Below are 23,166 nucleotides of genomic sequence, written 5' to 3' on the forward strand. Positions count from 1 at the left end.
AGCTGCACACTGACTGTGTTCACTGATCATTTGTGACATACTGCCACCCAGTGGTTGGGTTTGTGACAGTATGAGCAGACAGAGCCTTTTGCTGGACATCTTCCTTGATTCCATTTATGTTGTGGGTCTTTGCCGCAACTTGAACAGTTTTTGGTCGGTTTGCATGTATTTCTTTTTGCACATATTTTGAGCGATTTTTCTGATAGGTTTTCTTGTTTGCAGTTTGGTATTTTGTTTTCACCTTTACTGCTTGCACTTGAGATTCTTCTTCTCTGACTATTTTAATTTGCTTCTGTGACAGTTCAAATTACTGGGCGATTTCAATTGCTTTTGGTAGTGTTAAATCTTCTCCTTTGTCTAACAGTCTCTCTTGGACGCGCTTTTCTCTGACACCCGATATTATCGCATCGATCTACATATCATTTGGATAAGCATACTCGCAATCCTTGAGCAGGAGTCTCAAATCCTTCACAAAGTGTTTAAAACTTTCAGTCACTCCTTGCTTTCTTTGTTTATAGCGGTGTCTGGCTTTTCTCTTGTTTTTTCTCGGGCTTACATAGTTTGCAAATTTATCCAGTCACCTTTCTCACCTTCGCCCCAGTGCAGTCTTATATATCTCTCTGCCTTGCTCACCGATCCACGTGCCCAGCCAGCCTGCATGCTGCTTCACTGTTTGCTCCGATAGCGGGCCGTCAAAAACGAATGTGACGCGGCTCCGAAATCTTTCGAACTCTTGGTACAAATCAGGAACATCCCTGTTGATCTTAGGGTGAGGGTATTTGTCCAAATACCCACACTTGCGGTCTTTGCACTTGACCACTTGTCTACTTGCATGACGTATTTCCTCTATTTGGCGCAAGTGTTTACAGAGCTTTTATTTATTATACTTTTAAAACTTTGCATTTTAAAATAAATGTCTACATGTCTGTTCAGTAGTCGCTGTGTAACTAACAGAAGACACAAATTTAAAATTGTGGTCGTCGTGGAAATTCTTAATACGAATACAACCTACTTAATCTGACTTCTTCACCATGGACAATTTAAACACTTGCAGTTGTTAAAAATAATGACTACAATATCTTGAGGTAATTCCCTGAACCTGAATACTTACAATACAATACTTCCCTGAAGTAAGGTGATGGCGTCCCGTCAATAAGCTACTATCACTACCTCAATCCCACTCGAGCTGTTTCTTTTGTTGTCTTCTGAGCATAGAATCTTTAGTACTTCTATTACTAACTTCTATTACTACCTTTTTTTTTTTTTCTGACATTTGGAATGAATTACAATGTACTTTTAAACTGGATGAACTGGTGCCTTTACGGCATTTTAGACGTTTGCTTGATGATCATTTTATTACTGACTGTGTTTGTTTTTTGTGATTGTGTTGGCTTTTCTTTTTAATTGCTTTTAACTTATTTTGCTTGTTTACTGTACATTGTATTCCTGGCTGTATTTTTTGTGACCTACACAGGTCGTTGCTGTAAATGAGAACTTGTCAACTCAGTCAACTTACCTGTATAATTAAATAAGTAAAATCACACATAGATGTTCTGTTGTTGTCTTTTGAGCGTAGAATCTGTTTCTCAGCTGCGTAGCATATACCTGACACGACTCCCAAGTTGCTCTTTGTAGAAATGAAGTTTTATTCATGGCCGGGAGATCACTGGCCACAACACCCAAGTGAGTCTCCTGAATAGAAAGATACATGTACATTTATATCATACAGTTGAGTAGAAATCAATGTCACTCAAGTCTTCTTCACAGTGATTTGTTCTGGTGATTGGTTTGTAATGATCTAAGCCAGTGGTTCTCAAACCTGTCCTGGAGGACCACTGACACTGCAGGTTTTCGTTGTCTCCCTAATCAAACACACCTGATTCAACTCATCAGCTCATTATCACATGGGTTAATGAGCTGATGAGTTGAATCAGGTGTGTTTGATTAGGGAGACAAAGAAAACGTGCAGTGTCAGTGGTCCTCCAGGGGCCTGTTTCAGAAAGGAGGTTCAACCAACTCTGAGTTAAAACTTGAACTCTGAGTTGAATTACCCTGAGATGGGAAACTCTGAGTTTTCGGTTACAGAACAGCTGAAATTAGTTAGTTCAATCAACTCTGAGTTGACTGACTCTGAGTTAAGCGCGTGCACCACAACTATAAAAAGCCATTATCAATGGAGCACAGATATTATGAGTCACCATGGCAACAGCCAGACAAAAAGAGGTCTGCACGTTTCTCACCTTTACATTTTAATTAGTTATACAGTGTTGGGTGTAATTAATTACCAAGTAATCTAAATACTGCAATTGAATTAAAGGGATTACTCTTAATTCTTCTGTAATTTAAAGTAAAATCTGATGTAATTGCATTAGACTATAGAACAATTCTGTATATTTAACATACATTTTTAAAAGGTATATTTTTTATGTAACCTTCTCCCTCTACACACTTTGGTCATTTCAAGAATAATTCATGCAATTGTATATTGTTTATTTGAAAGCATTAAAAGTGCAGTTTCTTATCTCTCCTTGTATTGTTCAAGTGGTTAAGGTTGATATGGGATTTAGAAATTAGAAATAAGTAGACATCAGTGATGCGCGGGTTGATCCGAAATGAGCAGGTGCCTGCGGTCACCCGCGGTTACCCGCGGTTACGAGTCATCCAAAAATATTTTTAATGATATTCGGGTCGCGGTCGGTCGGGTCGTTTGAAATAAAGATGCCAATTAAACCTTTGTAATTTATATAGTACTAGAGAGCATATGAGCGGAGTTGAGCGGTGAGAATCTCCCCCGCTCAAAGCTACATCAATCCGCTCAACGCAGTTTGCTCCGTGCTCCACTCAAATCGCCCCCCGCTCGCTCCAAAAAAGGAAAAAAAATCTACATGTATATCACTGTTAGCTTAGACCACAGCCTTACCTCCTAAAGAACTAATGAGCAACAACAACATTTTTCAAATTTTTATTCTTTATTATTTTTATTTTATTCAAATTACAAATTAGGCCTATGTAAGAAGGAATATAGCCTACACAAAGTCCTGTAAAATTAAACGAATAAATGGGCCTAATAATATAAATAACAATTATATAAACAAAAATATAGCCTACATAAAAAAATTAAAAGTAAATGTACTGTTAGGCCAGAATTTTGATAAGTTAACTTTTGCCCAACGCGCACGATTAAATTTAAATGGGCTTATATCCATTGTACACACAAACTGCTGTAAAATAAAACGAATAAATGGGCCTAATAATATAAATAAAATTTATATAAACAAAAATATAAAAAAATATACATAAACGTTTTAAAAGTAGGCTAAATTAACTATTAGGCCAACATTCTTATAACTGAACTTTTGCGCAGCGCGCAGGATTAAAATTTAAATGGGCTTGTATCAATTGTTTGAATATTATGCTATATTTAATTTACACTTTGTTACAAGTTACCGTATTCGATTTGCTAACCTTTTGCTTTCTTCCCAGCGTGTTCACATAGCACACTGCATGTTTTCGAGAGATGTGTGTTTTTAGATTCCAAAATGAATCTTTACTGACTGAAACGATGTCTCCATATTCGTTTTCTTCTACCACATTATAGTTCGTTTTATATTATAGTACACCTGTATGACTTCTTATTTTCCTTTTTGAACTCCATTATTGAGCCGAGTTTTGACTGAAAATAGAATCCAGCTTGCAGTCATCAACAGTAGACTGAGTCAGGCTTGACTGAGCATGCTTCAGAATCGTGGTGTGCGCGGAGCGAAATTGGAGCGGGAAATAGGGCGACGCTCCATCCTTTTAAAAATGCCGCTCTGGTCCGTGTACGTTTTGATAGTTTGTTTTTTCGTTTGAAACACAAATCAAAATAACGAGAAACCACCTGTTTTTCGTTTGTCGTTTCAAACCAAAAACAAAGAAACGGTAAAAAAAGAGCCGTTCTCCCGTTTTTGGTTCTGAATCCAAAAACGAAAAATGACAAAACCAAAATCAAATAACGGTCCGATTTTGGTTTTTTGAAATTCCTTTTTCCATTTTTTCGTTTGAAGATCTACATTGAAATACAGACAGGTTGGCCACGTGACCCGGAAGTAATAGTAAATATGGCCTATCAAAATAAAAGCCAAGCTTTTAGAACGGTCATAATATGCAGCGCTAACGTTATACCAGAGTAACGTTAGAAGAAGAAAAATCAATTAATAAATAGCCTTATATAAACCTGGACCGGAATAAATATGTTAGCAACAGTAGTTTATTACAGCTATTTCATATCGTGCCTATCCAGACATCACCAGTCACGTTTAATGAGCGCATTGTTTGGCTCAATACAGTTGGTAATATAGGTTAACCTAAGAACTTATTGTGTGTGCAGAGTTGTTACTGTTAGCGCTATATTATATAATTAAATTTATATTTAATGTGGTTTCCACCGTAATGGACAGCGAACTGACAGCGATTCAACGTGAATTCCCACGTGACTCCGCCATCAAAATATCAGTCCCTATCTCGTCTTTGCCATTCGATTGACACCCTCGTAAAACTTGTGTTGGTCCTCAAATATAATTTTATCCTAACGCATCATAGCTATTTTCAAAAAGCCCAAGGACACGCTGTTACCTCGCTCACGTTATACAGTGTTAATATAGAAATGTATTGAACAGGCTAGTTAGGTAACTAATAGTGATAGTAGTTTGTTTATAATACAATCAAAAACGACATATGTGAAGGTTCTCAGTCCTCCATCATGTAACGTTAATAATCCAACGAAGTTTAAAATCAAGGGCAGTTCAAAACGATTACAGACACCAGTAGGTGTCGCACTGTGTCTGCTTTGTGCGAGCTACTGTCATGGAGATATTGATTTATGTTCTGTAATTAAAACACTTCCCATCATTTTCATTACAACTGTGCTTTCACAAATCACGTTTCTTAGCACAGCTGCTTAAGGCATTAGCCTACTCAATAAAATGAGCTCTTTCTCCTCATGTTTGATTGTCTGATTTACATGTGCTATTATACTGCGTGAAGTTTTAGGAGTTGACTGTAACACTCACAAATTTAAAAACATGTCTCACATATAGGCCTTCAGTCCAGTGGGGTGTGTGGTTCTAGTGTGTATAATAGACAACAAGCAGTATGTCATGCAAGTGAACATAATTTATTTTATTAAAATATTTATATTAATTTATTATTTGCATAAAATAACAAAATGAATACAACAAAAGGAGTTCTGCAAGTGAGAATAATAGAAAATAAAATTGAACAATTTATTAATTGCATAAAATAACATAACAGATGAACATAACCAAACTTCACCATTTAACTTAAAACCTAAACTAAAAACTAACTAAAACAATCCTCTAACTAATAGTGTCCTTCAAAACATTGACAATCTCCCCCATCCCTGTAATTTCAAATTTTTTTTCTTGGAACGTCTCGTCCCTGCATTTTGGGCAGTGCGGAGAGGTAGTTGCCCACTGCTCAACGCAGACCCGGCATCCAACGAGGCTGCGGCAGCACGGTGCCACAACTGGGTTTTCCATCACATCTGCAAGATTCAGAATATTTTTCAACAAATATTTCAACAGTTGTCTCAAGCAATTTTCATCTGTCTCATTTCACTTGTTAGTGTTACAGTGTGTTAATAGTTATATATATATATATATATATATTCCCATTGACTGCAATAATTAAATTTTAATAAAAATTGTAGTCATAGTAATGATATCTGTCTAAACATTCCCTTGTATCCCCTATATATCTCTGGTGTCATAAGCCTCTTGTTCTATATTGTATGACAGTAACATCCATATTTTTTTCTGCTGGTCACATCTTCACTGAAGCTACATCACACTTATATTGATACTAAAATTAAAATCCAATATCCAATATGCCATTGTTTTATAGCTGCAAGATTACATTAAACATAAAATGTTTTGGCACATTTCCCTGTAATTAAGCAGTACATATTTGTTTTCTTCTGAAACCCTGGGTTCTGTAGTAGAATCTAAAATAAATCATTGAACAAAGTTTGGCAGTGCAGTGTCCGTTTATAATGTTGAACCCTTTAATGTGACAGGCGACTTTCAATAGGGTAATGCTATGACTTGATTTTACTGCAGAATGACTTGTTTGTAGATAATTTACAACTGACTAACCTCTGCATATAAGGCACTGAAACGTTGACCTGACTGTTGCCACCTGGTCACCAGTCAGAGCCACCGTGCTGACCCTATTTGCCCGAGCATATAGCCCCAGGTCCCGCAGTGCTTCCGTAATAGCTGGCAGCTCTTCGGCTGCCAGCACCAGCTCCTCGACACATCGGACAGTTTGGTCATCAATGCCACTGTGGGGTACAAAAAAGTTAGTTTACACAATTCAAGCAAGTCATGCTGAACAGCCACGTTGATTATTTGCTGTTATCTATATTTTTGGTTTTGATGACCTAACCCAACTTAACATAAGGACTTTTTAGTTTCACACTCATCCCTTTTCTGCAGAAATGGTTATAAAACCAGCTCCTTAACCACAATCGCAAAAAACTTGTTTGGTAACACTTTACAATAAGGTTAATTTATTAAACATTAATTAATGTATTAACTAACATGAACTAACAATGAGCAATACATTTGTTACAGTATTTATTAATATTTGTTAATGTTAGTTAATAGAAATAAAGCTGTTCATTTTTTGTTCATGTTAGTTCACGGTGCATTAAAGGGATAGTTCACCCAAAAATGAAAATTCTGTCATCATTTACTCTCCCTCAAGTTGTTCCAAACCTGTATGATTTCCTTTCTTCTGCTGAACACAAAAGATGATATTTTAAAGAAGGTTGGTAATTAAACAGTTGCTGGTCCCCATTGACATCCATAGTATTTTTTTTCCTACTATGGATGTCAATGGGGTCCATCAGTCGTTTGGTTACCGACTTTCTTCAAAATATATTCTTTTGTGTTCAGCAGAAGAAAGGAAATCATACAGGTTTGGAACAACTTGAGGGAGAGTAAATGAGGACAGCATTTTCATTTTTGGGTGAACTATCCCTTTAACTAATGTTAGCAAGATTTTAATAAAGTATTAGTAAATGTTTAAATTAGCATTAACAAAGATGAATAAATGCTGTATAAGTGCAGTTCATTATTAATTAATGTTAACTAATGTAGTTAACTAATGTAGTTAACTAATGAACCTTATTGTAAAGTGTTACCACTTGTTTTAAATGTGACCCAAAACCTGCTCAAGCTCATCCTCCAAAAAAAAAAAAAAAAAAAATCCTAGAACGCAACAAACTTACTAAATTAGGTTATTAAAATTAAACCTACCAGAAAAAAAAACAAAAAACAGATGAGCCCCCAATTTGTTACAACCCCGGCTCTCAGGCCGCAACAAAGGAGGAGGATACAACTCAGGTTTTCAAAGATTAACATAAATTTATTTAAAACAACACAAAACAAAAGAATAGTGTGGCAGGCGCAAGCACTGACACTGGTGTCTGGGCGGGCAGGCCTAAATAGGTTGGGCTACTAGCCAGGTGCTCCCAATCTGCTTAATTGCCTGCAGTGAGAAACACACAGACAGCACACAGTACAGAGGCCCAACACAAAGAGCTCTTGGGGCCGTCACACCTTTTAACCAGTTTATTTGTATTCAGCATACTTTAAAATAACTTAATTTGATAATGCCTAATCAACTTAAAGTCATCTCCATTGCTGGATGGTTTTTGACAGAATTTATTGGTCTTTGTGAATTTGCTTATATGTTGAAAAGGGTTTATTGACTTGAAATTCAAAATTTAAATGTACATGTGGAGACTCTGGAGTATTTACTCTGCAGTGCCTTTTGTGTTGAAAGAAGTTAGTCTTGAATTCTGTAATAGATGAAGGCTTCTATAAACAGTATGCTTGTTACCTTGTCCTCCTTCTCTTCCGTCTCATCAAATCCTGGTAGGCACTGTCACAGAGGGCAACAATCTTCCGAGCATTCTGCTTCCAGAACAAGAGTCCTAAAGAGAAGATGTTGGGGATAAAATTACATTTTCAAATTTCAATTCCATTACTTTTTTTGATTTTGAACAGACTCCTTGGCAAGTTTAATGTGGTTTAGATCAGCGGTTTTCAATAGGTGAGGCGCGCCTCCCCTGGGGGGCGCCAAAGAGCAACAGGGGAGGCGCGACACGCAGAGAAAAAATAACTGTATGCAGCTCTATTGATATCGGTAATTGTGTGTGCGAGTATTAGCTTTAAAATGCGTCGTTTCCTTGTCCCAAGTCAACAGAAGTCAGCATTAAGGGAGGATCCGGAGCCTGGGAAGTCACCTGTGTGAGTAAAAAAACGATCCGTGGCGACGGTTTTGCAATCCGTCCGCTCAGTTTATAAACAGTACTCACGAATTCTCAAACTGTTCCCTCGGTTTAACAAATCGTGCCCGCGCTCTCAGAATTGTTAACCGAAAATTAATTTTCGCAATCCGTTCCCACGTAGTATTGCGTGACGAGTTCATAATGCGGTGAATTCCCGCTCCCATTTACTTCACAATCTCATTATAGAGAGACGCGCGTCACGATCTGTTCTGTGCTCTGCCGCGTCTCGCGCTCGCCATGCAGCCAGCTTCAGTATCAGTGCACCTTATGAACCATGCACTGTAATTCCATGCTATTAAATATGTTACAATTTAAACGCAAATGCACATTGTTCTATAAGGGTGGCATCATCCCTTACATTTTACACGGCTACATTTACTCACATTGTAATGCTGATAATATAATTTGTAAGAAAAATTGTGCATTAAATAGGGAAGTTATATCCGGGAAACTTTTACAAAAGAAACAAACAAACACACACACACACAGACACACACACACAAATGCATGTCTCTTTGTAGTCTCTCGCGAAGCTGTATTAGCTCACTATCTTAGCCTTTTTCAGTGCATTAGGTGAGGTAATCTGATAATATTAGTGATTCTTATTTATCAAAACACTAAAACTGGTACCGTTTTGGAGAGAAATTGGGTATTTTTTAATCTCTCTATTTAACCCATCTCATGGTGTGTGATGCTGAACTATCATATGAGTTTCTAAAGGTTTTTGAATTCTTTGCTCAGTTATGAATATTGATATTTTATGTGCAACAATAGCATGTTCAGGCTCAGTGGCCTTTCGCCTAATTTTAAATGTTTTTTTTTTTTTTTTTTATACTGTAATATGATTTTAATGGTGATGAGTGTACTGATTTTAAGCATTTTAAAAAGATGGATGATAGATATTCTTCAATCTTTCTGACAAAGAACAAAATATAATGTGAATTACAGTATGTGCAATTTTTTAAAATTTATAAATTGTAGTGCACAGTGTTTATTATAAGGGGGTAGAATCCGCAGCTCACTACTCACGACTCATGAGTACATTTAAATAAGCTACTTTTTTACTCTTACTCAAGTAGTTTTTTGGACAGGTACTTTTTACTCTACTCACACTACATTTTTTGGAATGTAATGGTACTTTTACTTGAGTATGTTTTTTCAGTACTCTCGATTTTGTTCAAGATGATGTGCATCTCCTTCAAATGTGCGCTTAAAGCCCAGACACACCGTGCCGATTTCAGCCATCAGGTGTCGTCGGTGGTAGCTTTGGCGCCGATTGCACATGTTAAGCATGTTTTGTTGACTTGTGGTTAGGCCTACTGATGTTCAGGGATTTTAAAAGTAGCCTCAATTAGGCCTGCATGAAGTTGGAAATTATTTGCTGTTGCAAAGAATCGTTTATGAATGCACTTTTAAGAAAGTTGTGGAAATAAAATAATATTTACATTTTATCAGTTGTTATTGAAACTCATCATTACCTGGAACACACAAAAGATGGCATTTACTGCAGAGGCGTGTGTGGGTTAGGGCAGGCGGATGGGATTTTGGGGAAGGGGGGGCTCGGCTGTCCTTACCTACTCTAAGGGGAGGCTCACATTCACCCAATTTGAAAACCCCTGGTTTAGATGAAAGGCACAACTAACTACCTATTGACCTTGCTTAATGAAGGAAGTAAGAGAGAGCCCATTGCTGGCAACCAGGAGTGCAACAGGTTGCAAAAGAGTGGGACAATTATCAGCTTATATGAAAACACGTTACAAAGGCTACAAAATTAAAGTGAAATACATTCAATAAACAAGCTAATCAGACAATATTGAAAAAATAAGTGATACTATTAAAGGTGCATTCAGCGATCTCACACGTTTTTTAGGCCAAAACATTTTTGTCACCTACCGCAAACATCTCCTCACTGTCCGCTAGCTGCCTGTCCCCTGAACACACTGTAAAAAAAATGCAGTCTCTGCAGACAGCCTTTTCTTTCCTTCAGTGATTCTGCTTGTTAACAGCAGGTGTTCATAATTAATGCTCAATCACCACTTAATTATCTCATTAACTTCAACACTGCTTCAATGGTATTTTAACTCTGTAGTGTGCACACATATGAATACTGAGAAGTGTTAATTTAACATGGGCGTTTTTCTGTGTACTATTACATAAATCTTACCCGTTTCATTTACATATGACTGACAAATATGAATCACATTTAGTTTATTAATACAATTACATAAATCTTATCCGTTTCATTTATATATATGACTTAAAAATATGAATCACATTCAGATTATTAATTGGTTTATGTTAAACTATGTAACTAATCTTTTTTTTTTTGTGTGAATTTTAAATGCATGGAAACGCTTCACGGATCTTTCCTGCTGCTTAGCCTCTCAGCGGCTATAGGTTGCCACTGATAATAATTTCAAACATCAACAAGACGTTACGCCAAACAGGATCGCTGAATGCACCTTTAAGTAGGATTTTTTTTTTTTTTACAATACCATACCTGTTGTGCCAATGCCTTCGATGAGGCGGTTTCCCTGACCATCACAAAGGACAATGTCTTCCTCTGAGCCCAGGTCATGTTTCACTTTTTCAGTTATAGTGGACACATTTGCCTCACGCTCCAAAAAAGTTACATAAAGGGTGCCTCCGTCCGCACGAAGGACTCCACCCTCCACCCTTCCGATTGAAATGCTCCTTTTGACAGATACAAACGGAGATAGATAGAGATACATTTAGAGAGTTGTTTTATCCTTCAGCCTTCCATACCATGCTTTTATGTTTTCCCTCACGGCTTTGCAATAATGCTCTGAGGGTGTATTTGGTTTATGTTGCAACAAACCTCGAAAAGCTTCTTGCGGCTGGTGCAGGCGCTGGTCCTGAACGGACAGCAGAAGCCACAGGCCTGGTCGCAAATCTGAACAGATTAGGTTGTGCTGGGAGAGATTGGGTTGGCAGTGGCACTGGTGCAGTAGGGCCTTCCTCTCCACAAACCTCATATCTCCCTGATAGTTCGATGTCCCCATTGTACCCTGTTGAGCTGGGTAGCAGGACAACGCCAGTCTCTGAAATTAAATAGATGCTGGTCGGCATCAGCTGCAAATACAAATATGACAATGTAAGTTGATTTTATTTCTCTCTCTTTCTCACTCACACAGGCAGAGTAAAAAGACTCTTCCAGATTTTATTCTCACTACATCAAAACGTATCTCATTATTTAAAATCATTGTAAATAACAAACTGCTTTCAGCAGGAGAAACAGGGACCATGTCAACCCTTACCGATGGCTCTAAAATAATTTTTCTGTACATTTCAAGTAATGAAAATGACACCCCAAACAGTGACAATAATAACGTCGCAGTTTGGTTAGTGATGTTACGTCTGACACCGACGCTCCGAAGCTTGCTTCAAACTCGAAAGGTCCTTGCAATGAACCACTGCTTCGAAGCTTGTATCATTACGTCACTAGTCACGTGAAAATGACTTCTGAAGCAAACACACTGGTTCACTCCTGTAGTGAACCACCTGACTGCTTTGACAGCCCAATCCAGTGTTGACAGGTTTGAAACCTGGCAGCTGTATTTCTTATAAAAGTGAAGGTAAAAAAAAATATAGGAACAATTTACAGAAATTATATTGGATTTAATGGTTTTCATGGGAATTTTATTGGTTGTAATGGGAATTATAGTGGTCTCTGTGGGTCTACTGATATGTGTTGGGTTGTATTGGTGGGGGCATTAAATCCCTAATGGAATATGTCCCAAACAAACACAATACAAAAAATAATTCTGTAGTGGTTTAAATGGTAAAAGCCAATGGTTACTATTTTAATATAAAGCATTAGAATTTTTGTGATGATTTCCAACTTTTTTTTAAGCTGGTCTGATCTTCTGTCCTTGTTTAAATAAATAATTACACACACACATCATGCTTAATTCACCTACATAACTTGAGTTTCACAGCACTAACACGGTTTCAGCTTTGATCGCCTCGGTAAACACGTAATAAACGGGGCGTTACTTGCATTTTATGGTTGTCCGCTTTGTTGCATTACATTTACTTCACCAGGAGATGGTGCTGCAATTTATATCTGAATGAAGCTTCGAGTAATGAACCATTTTCGACACAATTGTATCAGAAAGCAATAATGCTTCGAAACACTTCATTTGGCCATCACTACGTTTGGTCGGTGAAGATTAAGAATTATTTACCAGTGTTGAAAGTATTGGGGAACACAGAATACAATTTCTGCAGATAAGTTTGCAGCTGTGGTCTATAATGAAAACGTGCGCAATTACACCCAATTTGGCGCTAACTAGGCTCAATTTTTTTTGCTTTTGCTGCTGGGCCTAACTTGGAAAGCTAAGAGCTCACAGATAAGGCATGTTCATATCAGTGTCACTAAAATTACATCATCATAAGGCACTTGAGGTGGATAGACTCTAAAAAATGCTGGGTTGTTTAACCCAAATCTGGGTAAAATATGGACAAACACAAACATTGGGTTAAAAAAATAATAATTTAGAACTGTAATCCAGCGGCTGGGATCGTCCATATTTTACCCAAATTTGGGTTGAAAGAACCCAGCATTTTTTAGTTAGTCTTCATACCATGGCATGCACTCCATAAAAACTATTTTAACAGGAGTTGTAAACATAACTTTGTTGCCGAGTTTGGGCATTCCAGCCTCTTTAACATAACGTTAACTTACACTATTTCTTTCAAGACTAAATTTAGGCTAAACCAATATTAAGCCTAACCTATATTGTATACCTCTTCTCGGATAGGCCTACACTTTGAATTTGATATTTTTTTCTAACCTTAAATATTCTCGAAATGTTTTCCAGGGTGATGTCCACTTCCCGGATTTGTATCGTTCTGGGTCCACGCCAGAGGGTGGCTTTGTCCTGCTGGTAATTCATCTTTCACGGAGATGCTGCAAGAGTCAAATCGGCGGTGGTCCCCCAGGTGCAAATGAGCAGTAGCCTAGCCTAATCTGAATTCTTCGCGCAATTTTTTGAGCGCCAGGAAATGACCTTTCAAAATAATCCGTTAACTTTTCAACATTAATGCTTACTGATAGGGTGACCAGATGAGATTGTCTGAAATTCGGGGCGGGGCCCGGAGAAGGGGCGTTGCTAGACCCCCTTTACGGTCTTGTGCCCCAGTAGTATAAATCTTCTGTGTCCCAGTAAATCTGAAGTTTGACTTTAACAATTTATTTTTATTCGTCAATGTATTTAATAGAAATTATATTATAGAGTAATAGAAATTGTCTATTTGCAACGCAATAATAAAACAATCAACGCTTGTAAAACAAAAGCTGACGCGCAGGTCTGAGCAGGTACCACTGGAACAAGCCGGTAACGAACTTCCGGTTTACGTTAGCCTGAAGATACCGCTATCAGAGAGCCTCAACAAGCCCAAACAACTTGCTTGGATAATGAGGAGTAGAGCTTAGATCGGGCCCAAAAAAATCAAGCCCGACCCTACCTGAGCCCGTTGTGTCCGAGTCCGAGCCCGGCCCGACACATTAACTGTAATTATGAGCCCGAGCCCAATTTAGACCCAATCATTTTAACAAGGGGCGACGCCAGATAATTTTTTAACGTGTGTTGAGGGGGTACTAAATATATTATATATAAATACTTTTACCGCACTACATTCGGCATTCAATTAAATATTATTAAAGATTTATTATTAAATATTAATACTTATTATTAATAATAATGTTATTTCAACAAAATAGGCTATCTCGTTATTTCGACATCATATGTGTGCCGAGTGTGCGTGCAACAAGCAAGGTGTGCATTTCTAAATCCGGTGACACGCGTGCATTGATTTTTATTAATAAACTGGTGTTTTCTGTCAGTGTCTGCTGCAAAGATGAAGTTGACGATCGCCATCTCCGTAGTGAACGCGCATAATAGAGAGAAATGCACATCTTGGATTACATAATCAGAGAGTAGCCTATTTCTTTTCATTTTGAATTGTTTCATTTAAAGACATTTCAAGCTTTAGATAGGCTATATTTCTCATGTCTGAGTTTCGGATAATTTATGATGATACGCTCCTGTTCACGTGCAATGCGTCCGCGACGCCCATTAAGACTCGCAGGAAAGTTGTGATAGAATGTGGTTGGCACGCTATTGAGGTAGCCATGCAGTAGGCTAAAACATGACGAAACAAAAGTGTGTAGCCTATACAAAAATAGTCCTATTTTTATTATTATTGGCTTCTGTAGATGGACTATTTTCAAGCTATTGTTATCCAATTGTTTGGCCTTCAAACACCAAATAATACACGGGTCGAGCGGGCTATTATATAATAATAATAAAAAAAAAAAATCGAGGGTGGATGACAGATAAATCATTATAATTAAATGTGGTGAGTTTAATAAAGAGATGGAACTCTCATCACGGTAAAACGCAATGAACGCGCGTCACACATTTACTTTCGTTTTCAACAACTGTCCTAAGGGAAAGCAATCAAAGAAAACGTATCAGTGCTTGACATTATAACGCTTGTCTGGGACACGTGTGTGTTTTGTGTTTGTTTTAAGGAAAAAGTGATATAGCCTAAAATATAGGCTAGGTAATATAAAAAAATAACTAACTAATCACCGAAAACGCGAGGAAGATTCTGTTTTATTTCATTTAATGCAAGTCGCGATTAGTTGATAATATAGCCCTATAATGTATGCCTACACACAACCATGCGTAAACTAGGCCCTATGTCATTTGAGCCCATAGTGTCTTATTATTTTAATTGAATGTATTGGTAAAATGTAAGAATTTTAAAAGAAATTTAGAGCATATACATTTATTAGGGGGGAAATGCCCTTTATAAAGGTACAACAATTATTCCGATAAGAGTGTTTTCAAAAAGTGATGTAATAAAACATTAACAATTTAAGTTTGAAGGTTAAAGCCTCTGTTTAGGCTATACAGGAAATGTAATTTTGCCTAAAGAAGAACTTTTAATTTAAATAAATGTTCATTTTAAATCAGCCTATACTTCAGTGTGATATGTTATCATGCTTAGCACTGAGAATTTGAAAAATTTTAATATGATGATCATGCAGATATAGCCTATCTAAATCAAAGAATGGGTGGTTGGCGGCTGGATTATTTATTTTTAACAACAGATCTCGAGTGACTCAATGTGCACCAGATTAATGAATTTATCTTTAAACAAAATGTTCGTCCGGGGGGCATGCCCCCGGACCCCATAGTGTTAGGATTTTACCACCTCCGCCTCATTTTCAATTGGGGACCTAGTAGTGCCCATTCTTTGTACGTCGCTAACTCACTTAGCTGGATTTGATTGTTGGCAATTTGTCATGATCTTTGAATAGTTTGGTTCTTAGACGCTCTTCCTGGACTTGCTCTCATAGCAACAGGTGCGCAATCTTAAACCTGCTCGCGAGCAGGCTTATTTCATGTAGCCTAAACAGGATTAGACTGCGGTTTCATAAGCGGAGCTGACACGGGAAGTCCAGCGCAGCTCTAGTGCAATTTCTGAGAGATTTTTTTTTTCCCTTATGACTTTATGTTTGCATTATTAATTTGTTGGAAACGCACTAATTTTCGACTAATCGGAGTCGGGCTTTAACAAAAGCAAAAACTCTTTGCATAACTGTGATCAATAACTCATGGCAAAATATTTGTAGGCTACATTAAGTTTTCATTTTTGCAGGTGAAAGCAACTCATTATTAATCAAGATTTAACAGTTGAAATGACTATACCAGCCATTTGGATTAGGCCTTACTTGATTTAATGCAGCAAAAAATATTTTACTGTAGCCTACTAAGATCGTTTATTTTCTTTTTTTCTCATGCTTTTTCATGGTTGCTTTTATAAACAGAACATTTATTTAACAGTGCCTTTTTAAAGGAGACTAGTAAGGCTAAGTAGGCTACTTCCCTAGCAGCAAGTAAAAGCCAGGGTAAACCCTCCTCCCAATCACGATTTAGCTCTACACAATAAGCACGCAAAAGTGATTTCAAAGTCTGGTGAAATCGTTCAATCACACCCTGACTTTGAGGACGAAATATGCTTGATCGATTGTGTTTCACTTTAAGTACCTTCAGAACCTCAGCAAACATACGAGACGTAAAAGTAGTACCGTTATCACTTTGAATAATTTTAGGTATCCCGAAAATAGATATGAACTGAGATAACGCCTTGACAACCGATTTAGTGGTAATGCTTCGGAGAGCATAAGCAGCTGGATAACGGGTTGCTTGACACATAACTGTCAACAGATATATACTCCCCGATTTTGATGGCGGCAGAGGTCTCCCATGTTCCTCACAATCTCCAGAGTTCTCCAAGCCGACAAGAGTCCAAACCAAACGAACGGAACAGAACCAGCCCAAGGATTACACAAGCTCAATCCTCTCCCCTCCTTCCTCTCATCTCTGTCTCAGACTCTTATAGGAGGTAATAATTGCTTTCAGGTGTACAACCACTCACTCCGGCCAGTCACCTGTAACTCCGAGACAATGAGTTAATCACTGAGATCGTCACACACCCCCCTTTAAAAAAGATCCATTACAAATTGGATCGAAAATCAGAAAACAAAATACATAAAAAAACCCAGCACCATAAACTCAGAAATATTCAACACTCAATGGCATAACACCTCTGATCGCAGTACAACCATGATTTACACATTTCCTTCAATTCTCCCACACTGCCCCACCTTGCCGCCAGCAATCTGGATCCTGAAAGCAAATTAAGGTGACAAGGGAGCACGGAGAAACAGAAGTAACTGTAAAATCATTGTTTTTAATCGATCAGATCAGGAACACGGGACAACGCATCTGCCACTACGTTATCCGCTCCTTTGATGTGTTTCACAGTTAAATTATAGGGCTGTAGAAAGAGAATCCACCGCATTAAGCGCTGACTTGGTGACTGTAAAGAATGCAAGAACGTTAAAGGATTGTGATCAGAAAACACTTCAACATGCATTCCTCCTCCCACATACACATCAAAGAACTGAAGAGCCCAAATTAAAGATAGAGCCTCTTGTTCGATCACAGAGTAATTTTTCTGATAAGTGTTAAACTTACGAGAAAAAAAACTAACGGGATAGTCCAACCCATTCTCCCCTGTCTGTAATAAGACAGCTCCAGCACCAACCTGGCTGGCATCCACCTGTAACTTAAAGGGTTTCTCCAGCCTCGGGGCAGCCAGAACAGGGGCAGTAGTCAATAACAGTTTGACATTCTCAAAGGCTCTCTGACAATTTTCTCTCCATTCAAATTTCACTGAATTCCTGAGCAAGTCAGTAAGCGGAGAAACCACGGTTGAAAAGTTAGAGCAGAACCCCCGGTAATAACCGACCATCCCCAAGAAACGCATAAGTTCTTTCTTGGTAGATGGAGAAGGAAACTGCTGAATGGCTAGAACTTTAGCCTGAACTGGACGTACTTTACCTTGGCCAACTTCTTTCCCCAAGTATCTTACAGTAGCCTTGGCAAACTCACACTTTGCCAAGTTAACTGTCAGATGTGCCTCAGTCAGCCGAGCCAAAAGAGCTCGCAAACGAATCAAGTGTTGTTCCCAAGTCTCGCTGAAAACAATAACGTCATCTAAATACACTGCACACCCCTCCAGCCCGAATACCACTCGGTTCATCAGTCGCTGGAAAGTGGCAGGTGCATTTCGCAAGCCAAAACTCATAACAGAGTACGAGTATAATCCCGACGATGTTATAAACGAAGTTACCTCTCTAGCTCTAGGAGTTAATGGAACTTGCCAGTACCCTTTAAGAAGATCCAACTTACTCACAAAGTTAGCTGTACCCACCTGATCTACACAATCCTCCATTCGAGGAAGTGGAAAAACATCAGGCTTTGTGATGGCGTTTAACTTGCGGTAGTCTGTACAAAATCTAAAAGTTGAATCTGCTTTCCTCACTAGCAAGCAAGGTGAAGCCCAACTTGAGCACGACGGTACTGCTATTCCGTTCTCGAGCATATATTGGATCTCAGACTCCAATGCTTCTCTCTTACTAACTGGAACCCTATAAAACCGCTGATGAATAGGCTGTGCCTCTCCCACATCCACATCATGCTCAATCAGATGAGTACGAGTGGGTATATCTGAAAACAGACCAGAAAACTCCATTAACATCTGGGTTAGATCTTTATTTTGAACATCCGTTAAATGTACAAAAAGAGCATCTAAATTCTGAAGAGTCTCAGAATTCTTTAATCGAGGTAACAAAACACAATCTTCAGGAACAACTGTATCCTCCTCAACCATATCTTCTCCCCCCTCAACAAAAGATTGATATGACTCAAAAGAAGCAGTAACAACAGGAGCAACTAATTTAGTTGGCTGAACCTCAGAATTTCGAGAACGATAAGATTTAAGCAAATTTACATGAAAACACTGTTTAGATTTACGCCTATCTTGAGTTGCGACTTGATAGTTTTCACCAGACAGCTTCCGAAGAACAGTATAGGGCCCAGTAAACTTAGCACATAAAGGAGACCCAGGAGATGGTAACAAAAGTAACACCTGGTCACCTGGTGTAAAGACACGCACTTCAGCCTGCTTATCAAAGTGATTCTTCATCTTCTCTTGCGCAATAGTCAGGTTCTTCTGTGCACTCAATCCGGCCAAAAACAAACGTCTACGAAAACCATTCATATACTCTACCAAATTTTGCGGAGGATCCTCCTCAACTAGTCCCTCACGCAAAACAGAAAGAGGTCCACGTACACTATGACCGAAGACTAAATCGTTTGGGCTAAATCCCAAACTCTCCTGCTGTACTTCCCTAGCAGCAAGTAAAAGCCAGGGTAAACCCTCCTCCCAATCACGATTTAGCTCTACACAATAAGCACGCAAAAGTGATTTCAAAGTCTGGTGAAATCGTTCAATCACACCCTGACTTTGAGGACGAAATATGCTTGATCGATTGTGTTTCACTTTAAGTACCTTCAGAACCTCAGCAAACATACGAGACGTAAAAGTAGTACCGTTATCACTTTGAATAATTTTTGGTATCCCGAAAATAGATCTGAACTGAGATAACGCCTTGACAACCGATTTAGTGGTAATGCTTCGGAGAGCATAAGCAGCTGGATAACGGGTTGCTTGACACATAACTGTCAACAGATATATACTCCCCGATTTTGATGGAGGCAGTGGTCCCACACAATCAATTAATAAATGCTCAAACGGTTTGCTTGTAACAACGATGGGACTTAAAGGCACTGGTTTCAATAACTGGTTTGGCTTCCCAGTTACCTGGCACGTGTGACACGTTCGGATGAAGGATGATATGTCCTTCTTTAACCGGGGCCAGTAAAACTGTCTTAAAATTTTGTCATAAGTCTTTTTTTACTCCTAAATGTCCAGCCACTTCACCATGTGCTTGTTGTAATACTATGTCTCGAAATTGTTTTGGCATTACCACTTGAATTAAACACTCTTGGCTTACATCAATCTTTCTACTGGGAACATACTTCCTTAGAAGCACCTCATTCTGGATAAAACATCCACTAACAGCACTCCTTACCTCCTGAGGCGAAATTACAGCATCAAACAACTTCTGCAACTCAGGGTCCTCCTGCTGTGCTTCTACCAACTCCTTGTGAGAAATAGGTGAAAGGCTAGACAAACCAGGCACAACATATTTTGACACTTGTTTCTCAAACGCCATCTCACGACTCCTAGCACGAGTCACAACACAAGAAGTAAACACTTCAGGAAAAGTTTGATACAAATTGTCAGAGTTCTCAATGACTGGAATAGGCACTACCTCAGGAGGTGGAATCACCTCGCGCCATACTCTACCTCCAGCCAAATTGTTGCCCAGGATGACAGCAACCCCATCCACTGGTAAAGATGGACGAATTCCTAAAGATACTTCTCCACAAATCAGGTCAGAAGTCAACTGTACTCTATGTAGAGGAACAGAAAGGGTGTTTAATCCAATTCCCCTAATCAGAACACTCCTATCTTCACTTGAAATCTGAGAAAAGAGCAGAACAGATTCAAGAATAAAAGACTCTGATGATCCTGTATCTCTCAAGATTTTAACTGGTATTTTATCCTCAGAGGCCTGTCAAAGACACATAACCCTCCGTAATAAACGGTACAAAATTCTTTAAGGCTACTAATTTGGAGTCACATACTTCCTTTCCTATTTCTAATGAAGTACAATGATCGCTGCTAGTTTCAGTAACATCAGTCACTAACACGGGACTAACATGCGATTTCTTTTTCCCCACATTCCACTTAGCAGCCAAAACTGGGCATTTGTTTTTCCAATGGCCCAGACTAAAACAATAGTTACACACCAAGTCTTTATCGGATTTCATCCGACCTCTGTTCTCTGAATTAGAAGGATACGTTTGTTCACATTTCTTTGCTCCAGCTCTATTTTCATTAAAGTTACAACTCTGCGGACTTGGTCTCTCTTCTCTATATACCCTTCTATGCGTTAATACATAATCATCTGCCAAAACTGCAGCTTCCATTGCATCTTTTGGTTTTTTCTCATTTAAGTATGTAGCAATGTAATCGGGCACAATATTCTTGAGTTGTTCTAAAATGATTAAATCACGCAATTTTTCAAAGTTATCAACAGCGGACGCAACACACCAACGATCAAAATAAGAAACCAGATCTCTTACCACCTCACAGTGAGTCTGACGATCACCTTTTCTCCAGCTTCGAAATCGCTGGCGATAGGCTTCAGGAACTAGTTCGTAGGCCTTCAAAATAGCAACTTTTACCTTGTCATAATCCTTTCTGTCCTCCATTGGAAGTGCGGCAAACGCCTCCTGTGCTTTTCCCGTGATTACCGTTTGAAGCATGACAATTCGGATAGACCTCGGCCAATCTCTTTCTTCGGACATAGTCTCGAATAGAGAAAAGAAAATATCAGGGTCATGGTCATTAAATCTAGGAAGCAGTCTTAGATTACTTGACAAGTCAAACCCATCAGATAAACCTGAACCTCTCTCCCCGACATCTGACATTCTCCCTTCCTTTACTAATCTCAAACGCGCCACCTGCAGCTCATGATTACGTGTGGACTCCTCAGCGGCTATTCTCATTTGTTCAAACTCAAGTTCGTTTTGTCTACGCAGATTCTCATTTTTCAATCTTTCAATCTCTAACTCACACTGTTTAGTCTCTTTAATCAACTCTCTATCGTGAAGCTGCTGCATTTGTAAAATCTCTTTTTTTTCCTCAAAAGATAACCCCGAAAAAATATCTACAGCACCTTTCGGATCCGAACTGGTTTTTCTCTCTGGAGAAGCCACCATAAGGTTATTTTCACATAACCAATTTTTCACAACAGATCTTAGTTCCTTTTTCTTTGCTTTCTTATCGACCTCACTGATTTTGAAATGATCTACAAGTTCCCATAATTGTTGTTTTACAAAGAAATTTAATTTCTCCTCTGAAGGATTTTTAATAAATTCTCCTATAGACGTCATTCTGCTCTCAAAAAAATATTAGGCCTACTCCCAAAAATAAAAAGCAAGTGCATTTATTTCCCTTTCGGAACAAAACAAACAGGTGAAACACTCATTCACTCTCTCCCCTAAACTGCCTAACAACCCACTAAACTAACATAAGCCTAGTCTTCGTGCAGCTTCCAAGAACAAAGCGACTTTAAACACAAATACCGATGATTTAAAAATTGAACAAACAGCTCAATCAAAAACCACGGCGGTGTACTTCGCCCAGAAGCCTGCACAAAAATAAAAAAGGCAAAATAACAAAATCAACGCTAAGCGTTGCTAATTCCTACCCGGGAGAAAATGAACAATATACACCTGTAAGAAAGAAAAAATGCACTTACCTTTTACAACTACACAAACCCAGGAGACTGTTTAAACGCAATATCTGTATACACGTGTCTCAAAACAACGCGCACTACCGAAAATTCAATATTGTATTTATTTTACTCTAATCGAAATCATACCAAATATCAAATTTCATATTAAATAATTTCGTTTTTGGACGAGCCCCCATTTGTTACGATCTCTAGGGAATCATAACAAACAATAGGGGAGTCTCCACACGCCAGCAATAATTAATCAATGAATTTATTTGTAAGTCAAAAGATTAGGGATCAGTTTAAGTGAAAATCAGTGTGTTAGTAGTTGTGTGTAAAGTTCGTAAATGAAAGTCAATCATCCAACCATCTCATATGAGATGGATCAAAGGGCGGCAGAGGTCTCCCATGTTCCTCACAATCTCCAGAGTTCTCCAAGCCGACAAGAGTCCAAACCAAACGAACGGAACAGAACCAGCCCAAGGATTACACAAGCTCAATCCTCTCCCCTCCTTCCTCTCATCTCTGTCTCAGACTCTTATAGGAGGTAATAATTGCTTTCAGGTGTACAACCACTCACTCCGGCCAGTCACCTGTAACTCCGAGACAATGAGTTAATCACTGAGATCGTCACAGTTGTGACGGACATTAGGCTACAACGAACAAATAATGCAATTATTAAAATACAAAAATATAAACTTTATTCTAATAAGTTCTAAAAACATCTAACATGGCCACTTCTAACGGATTTAAATTGTCTGCTACTTTTTGCCAGCCCTCCTGGCTTTTGCAGACTTTAAGGTGTTTCCTGGCGTTTTGTATAAAACATTAAAATTCCGAATAAACTATCTTGCTCTGCTGAGGAGAAAAACTGTGCGTGCTCTTTGGCCACACTGAGCAGCCAATAGCAGCGTTGCTGATCAATGTTTCTACTATCGATACATATCCCCTTTTAAACCAGCGCATGAACGCGCAATTATCTCAGATAACT

General features: G+C 38.5%; 1 protein-coding gene and 1 long non-coding RNA gene across 3 annotated transcripts in view; one reads left to right on the top strand and one right to left on the bottom strand.

Moving 5' to 3' along the window:
• The window catches only part of LOC309493963, a 124,735-nt gene that overhangs the window by 61,543 nt on the left and 40,026 nt on the right, over nucleotides 1–23,166 (top strand). The gene's annotated exons all lie outside the window — the stretch shown is intronic.
• Nucleotides 5,111–22,802, bottom strand: LOC309493699 (uncharacterized protein). Of its 2 annotated transcripts, none has more exons than XM_082162898.1 (6): nucleotides 21,019–22,802; nucleotides 11,199–11,452; nucleotides 10,860–11,053; nucleotides 7,909–8,002; nucleotides 6,156–6,343; nucleotides 5,111–5,545 (listed from the first exon to the last, which is right to left on the bottom strand). In XM_082162898.1, exons 1-6 carry the CDS (start codon nucleotides 21,829–21,831, stop codon nucleotides 5,358–5,360), a joined length of 1,731 nt encoding a protein of 576 aa, XP_082019024.1. In that variant the 5' UTR covers nucleotides 21,832–22,802; the 3' UTR covers nucleotides 5,111–5,357. The 2 variants fall into 2 exon arrangements, with proteins under 2 accessions (XP_082019024.1, XP_082019025.1); XM_082162899.1 differs by lacking the exon at nucleotides 21,019–22,802 and adding an exon at nucleotides 13,177–14,761.

Source organism: Leuciscus leuciscus, assembly GCF_965113295.1.
Source record: "Leuciscus leuciscus genome assembly, chromosome: 3".
Lineage (NCBI taxonomy): Eukaryota > Metazoa > Chordata > Actinopteri > Cypriniformes > Leuciscidae > Leuciscus > Leuciscus leuciscus.

What these genes read in the sequence shown, in the direction of transcription:
- LOC309493699 (XM_082162898.1), bottom strand. Translation starts at nt 21,831, where the DNA reads ATGACGTCTATAGGAGAATTTATTAAAAATCCTTCAGAGGAGAAATTA. An exon ending in CGGAAGAGAAGGAGGACAAG is followed by an intron (nt 6,344 to 7,908) that starts GTAACAAGCATA and finishes TGTACCCCACAG; the next exon opens with TGGCATTGATGACCAAACTG. An exon ending in TCAGTGCCTTATATGCAGAG is followed by an intron (nt 5,546 to 6,155) that starts GTTAGTCAGTTG and finishes TGAATCTTGCAG; the next exon opens with ATGTGATGGAAAACCCAGTT.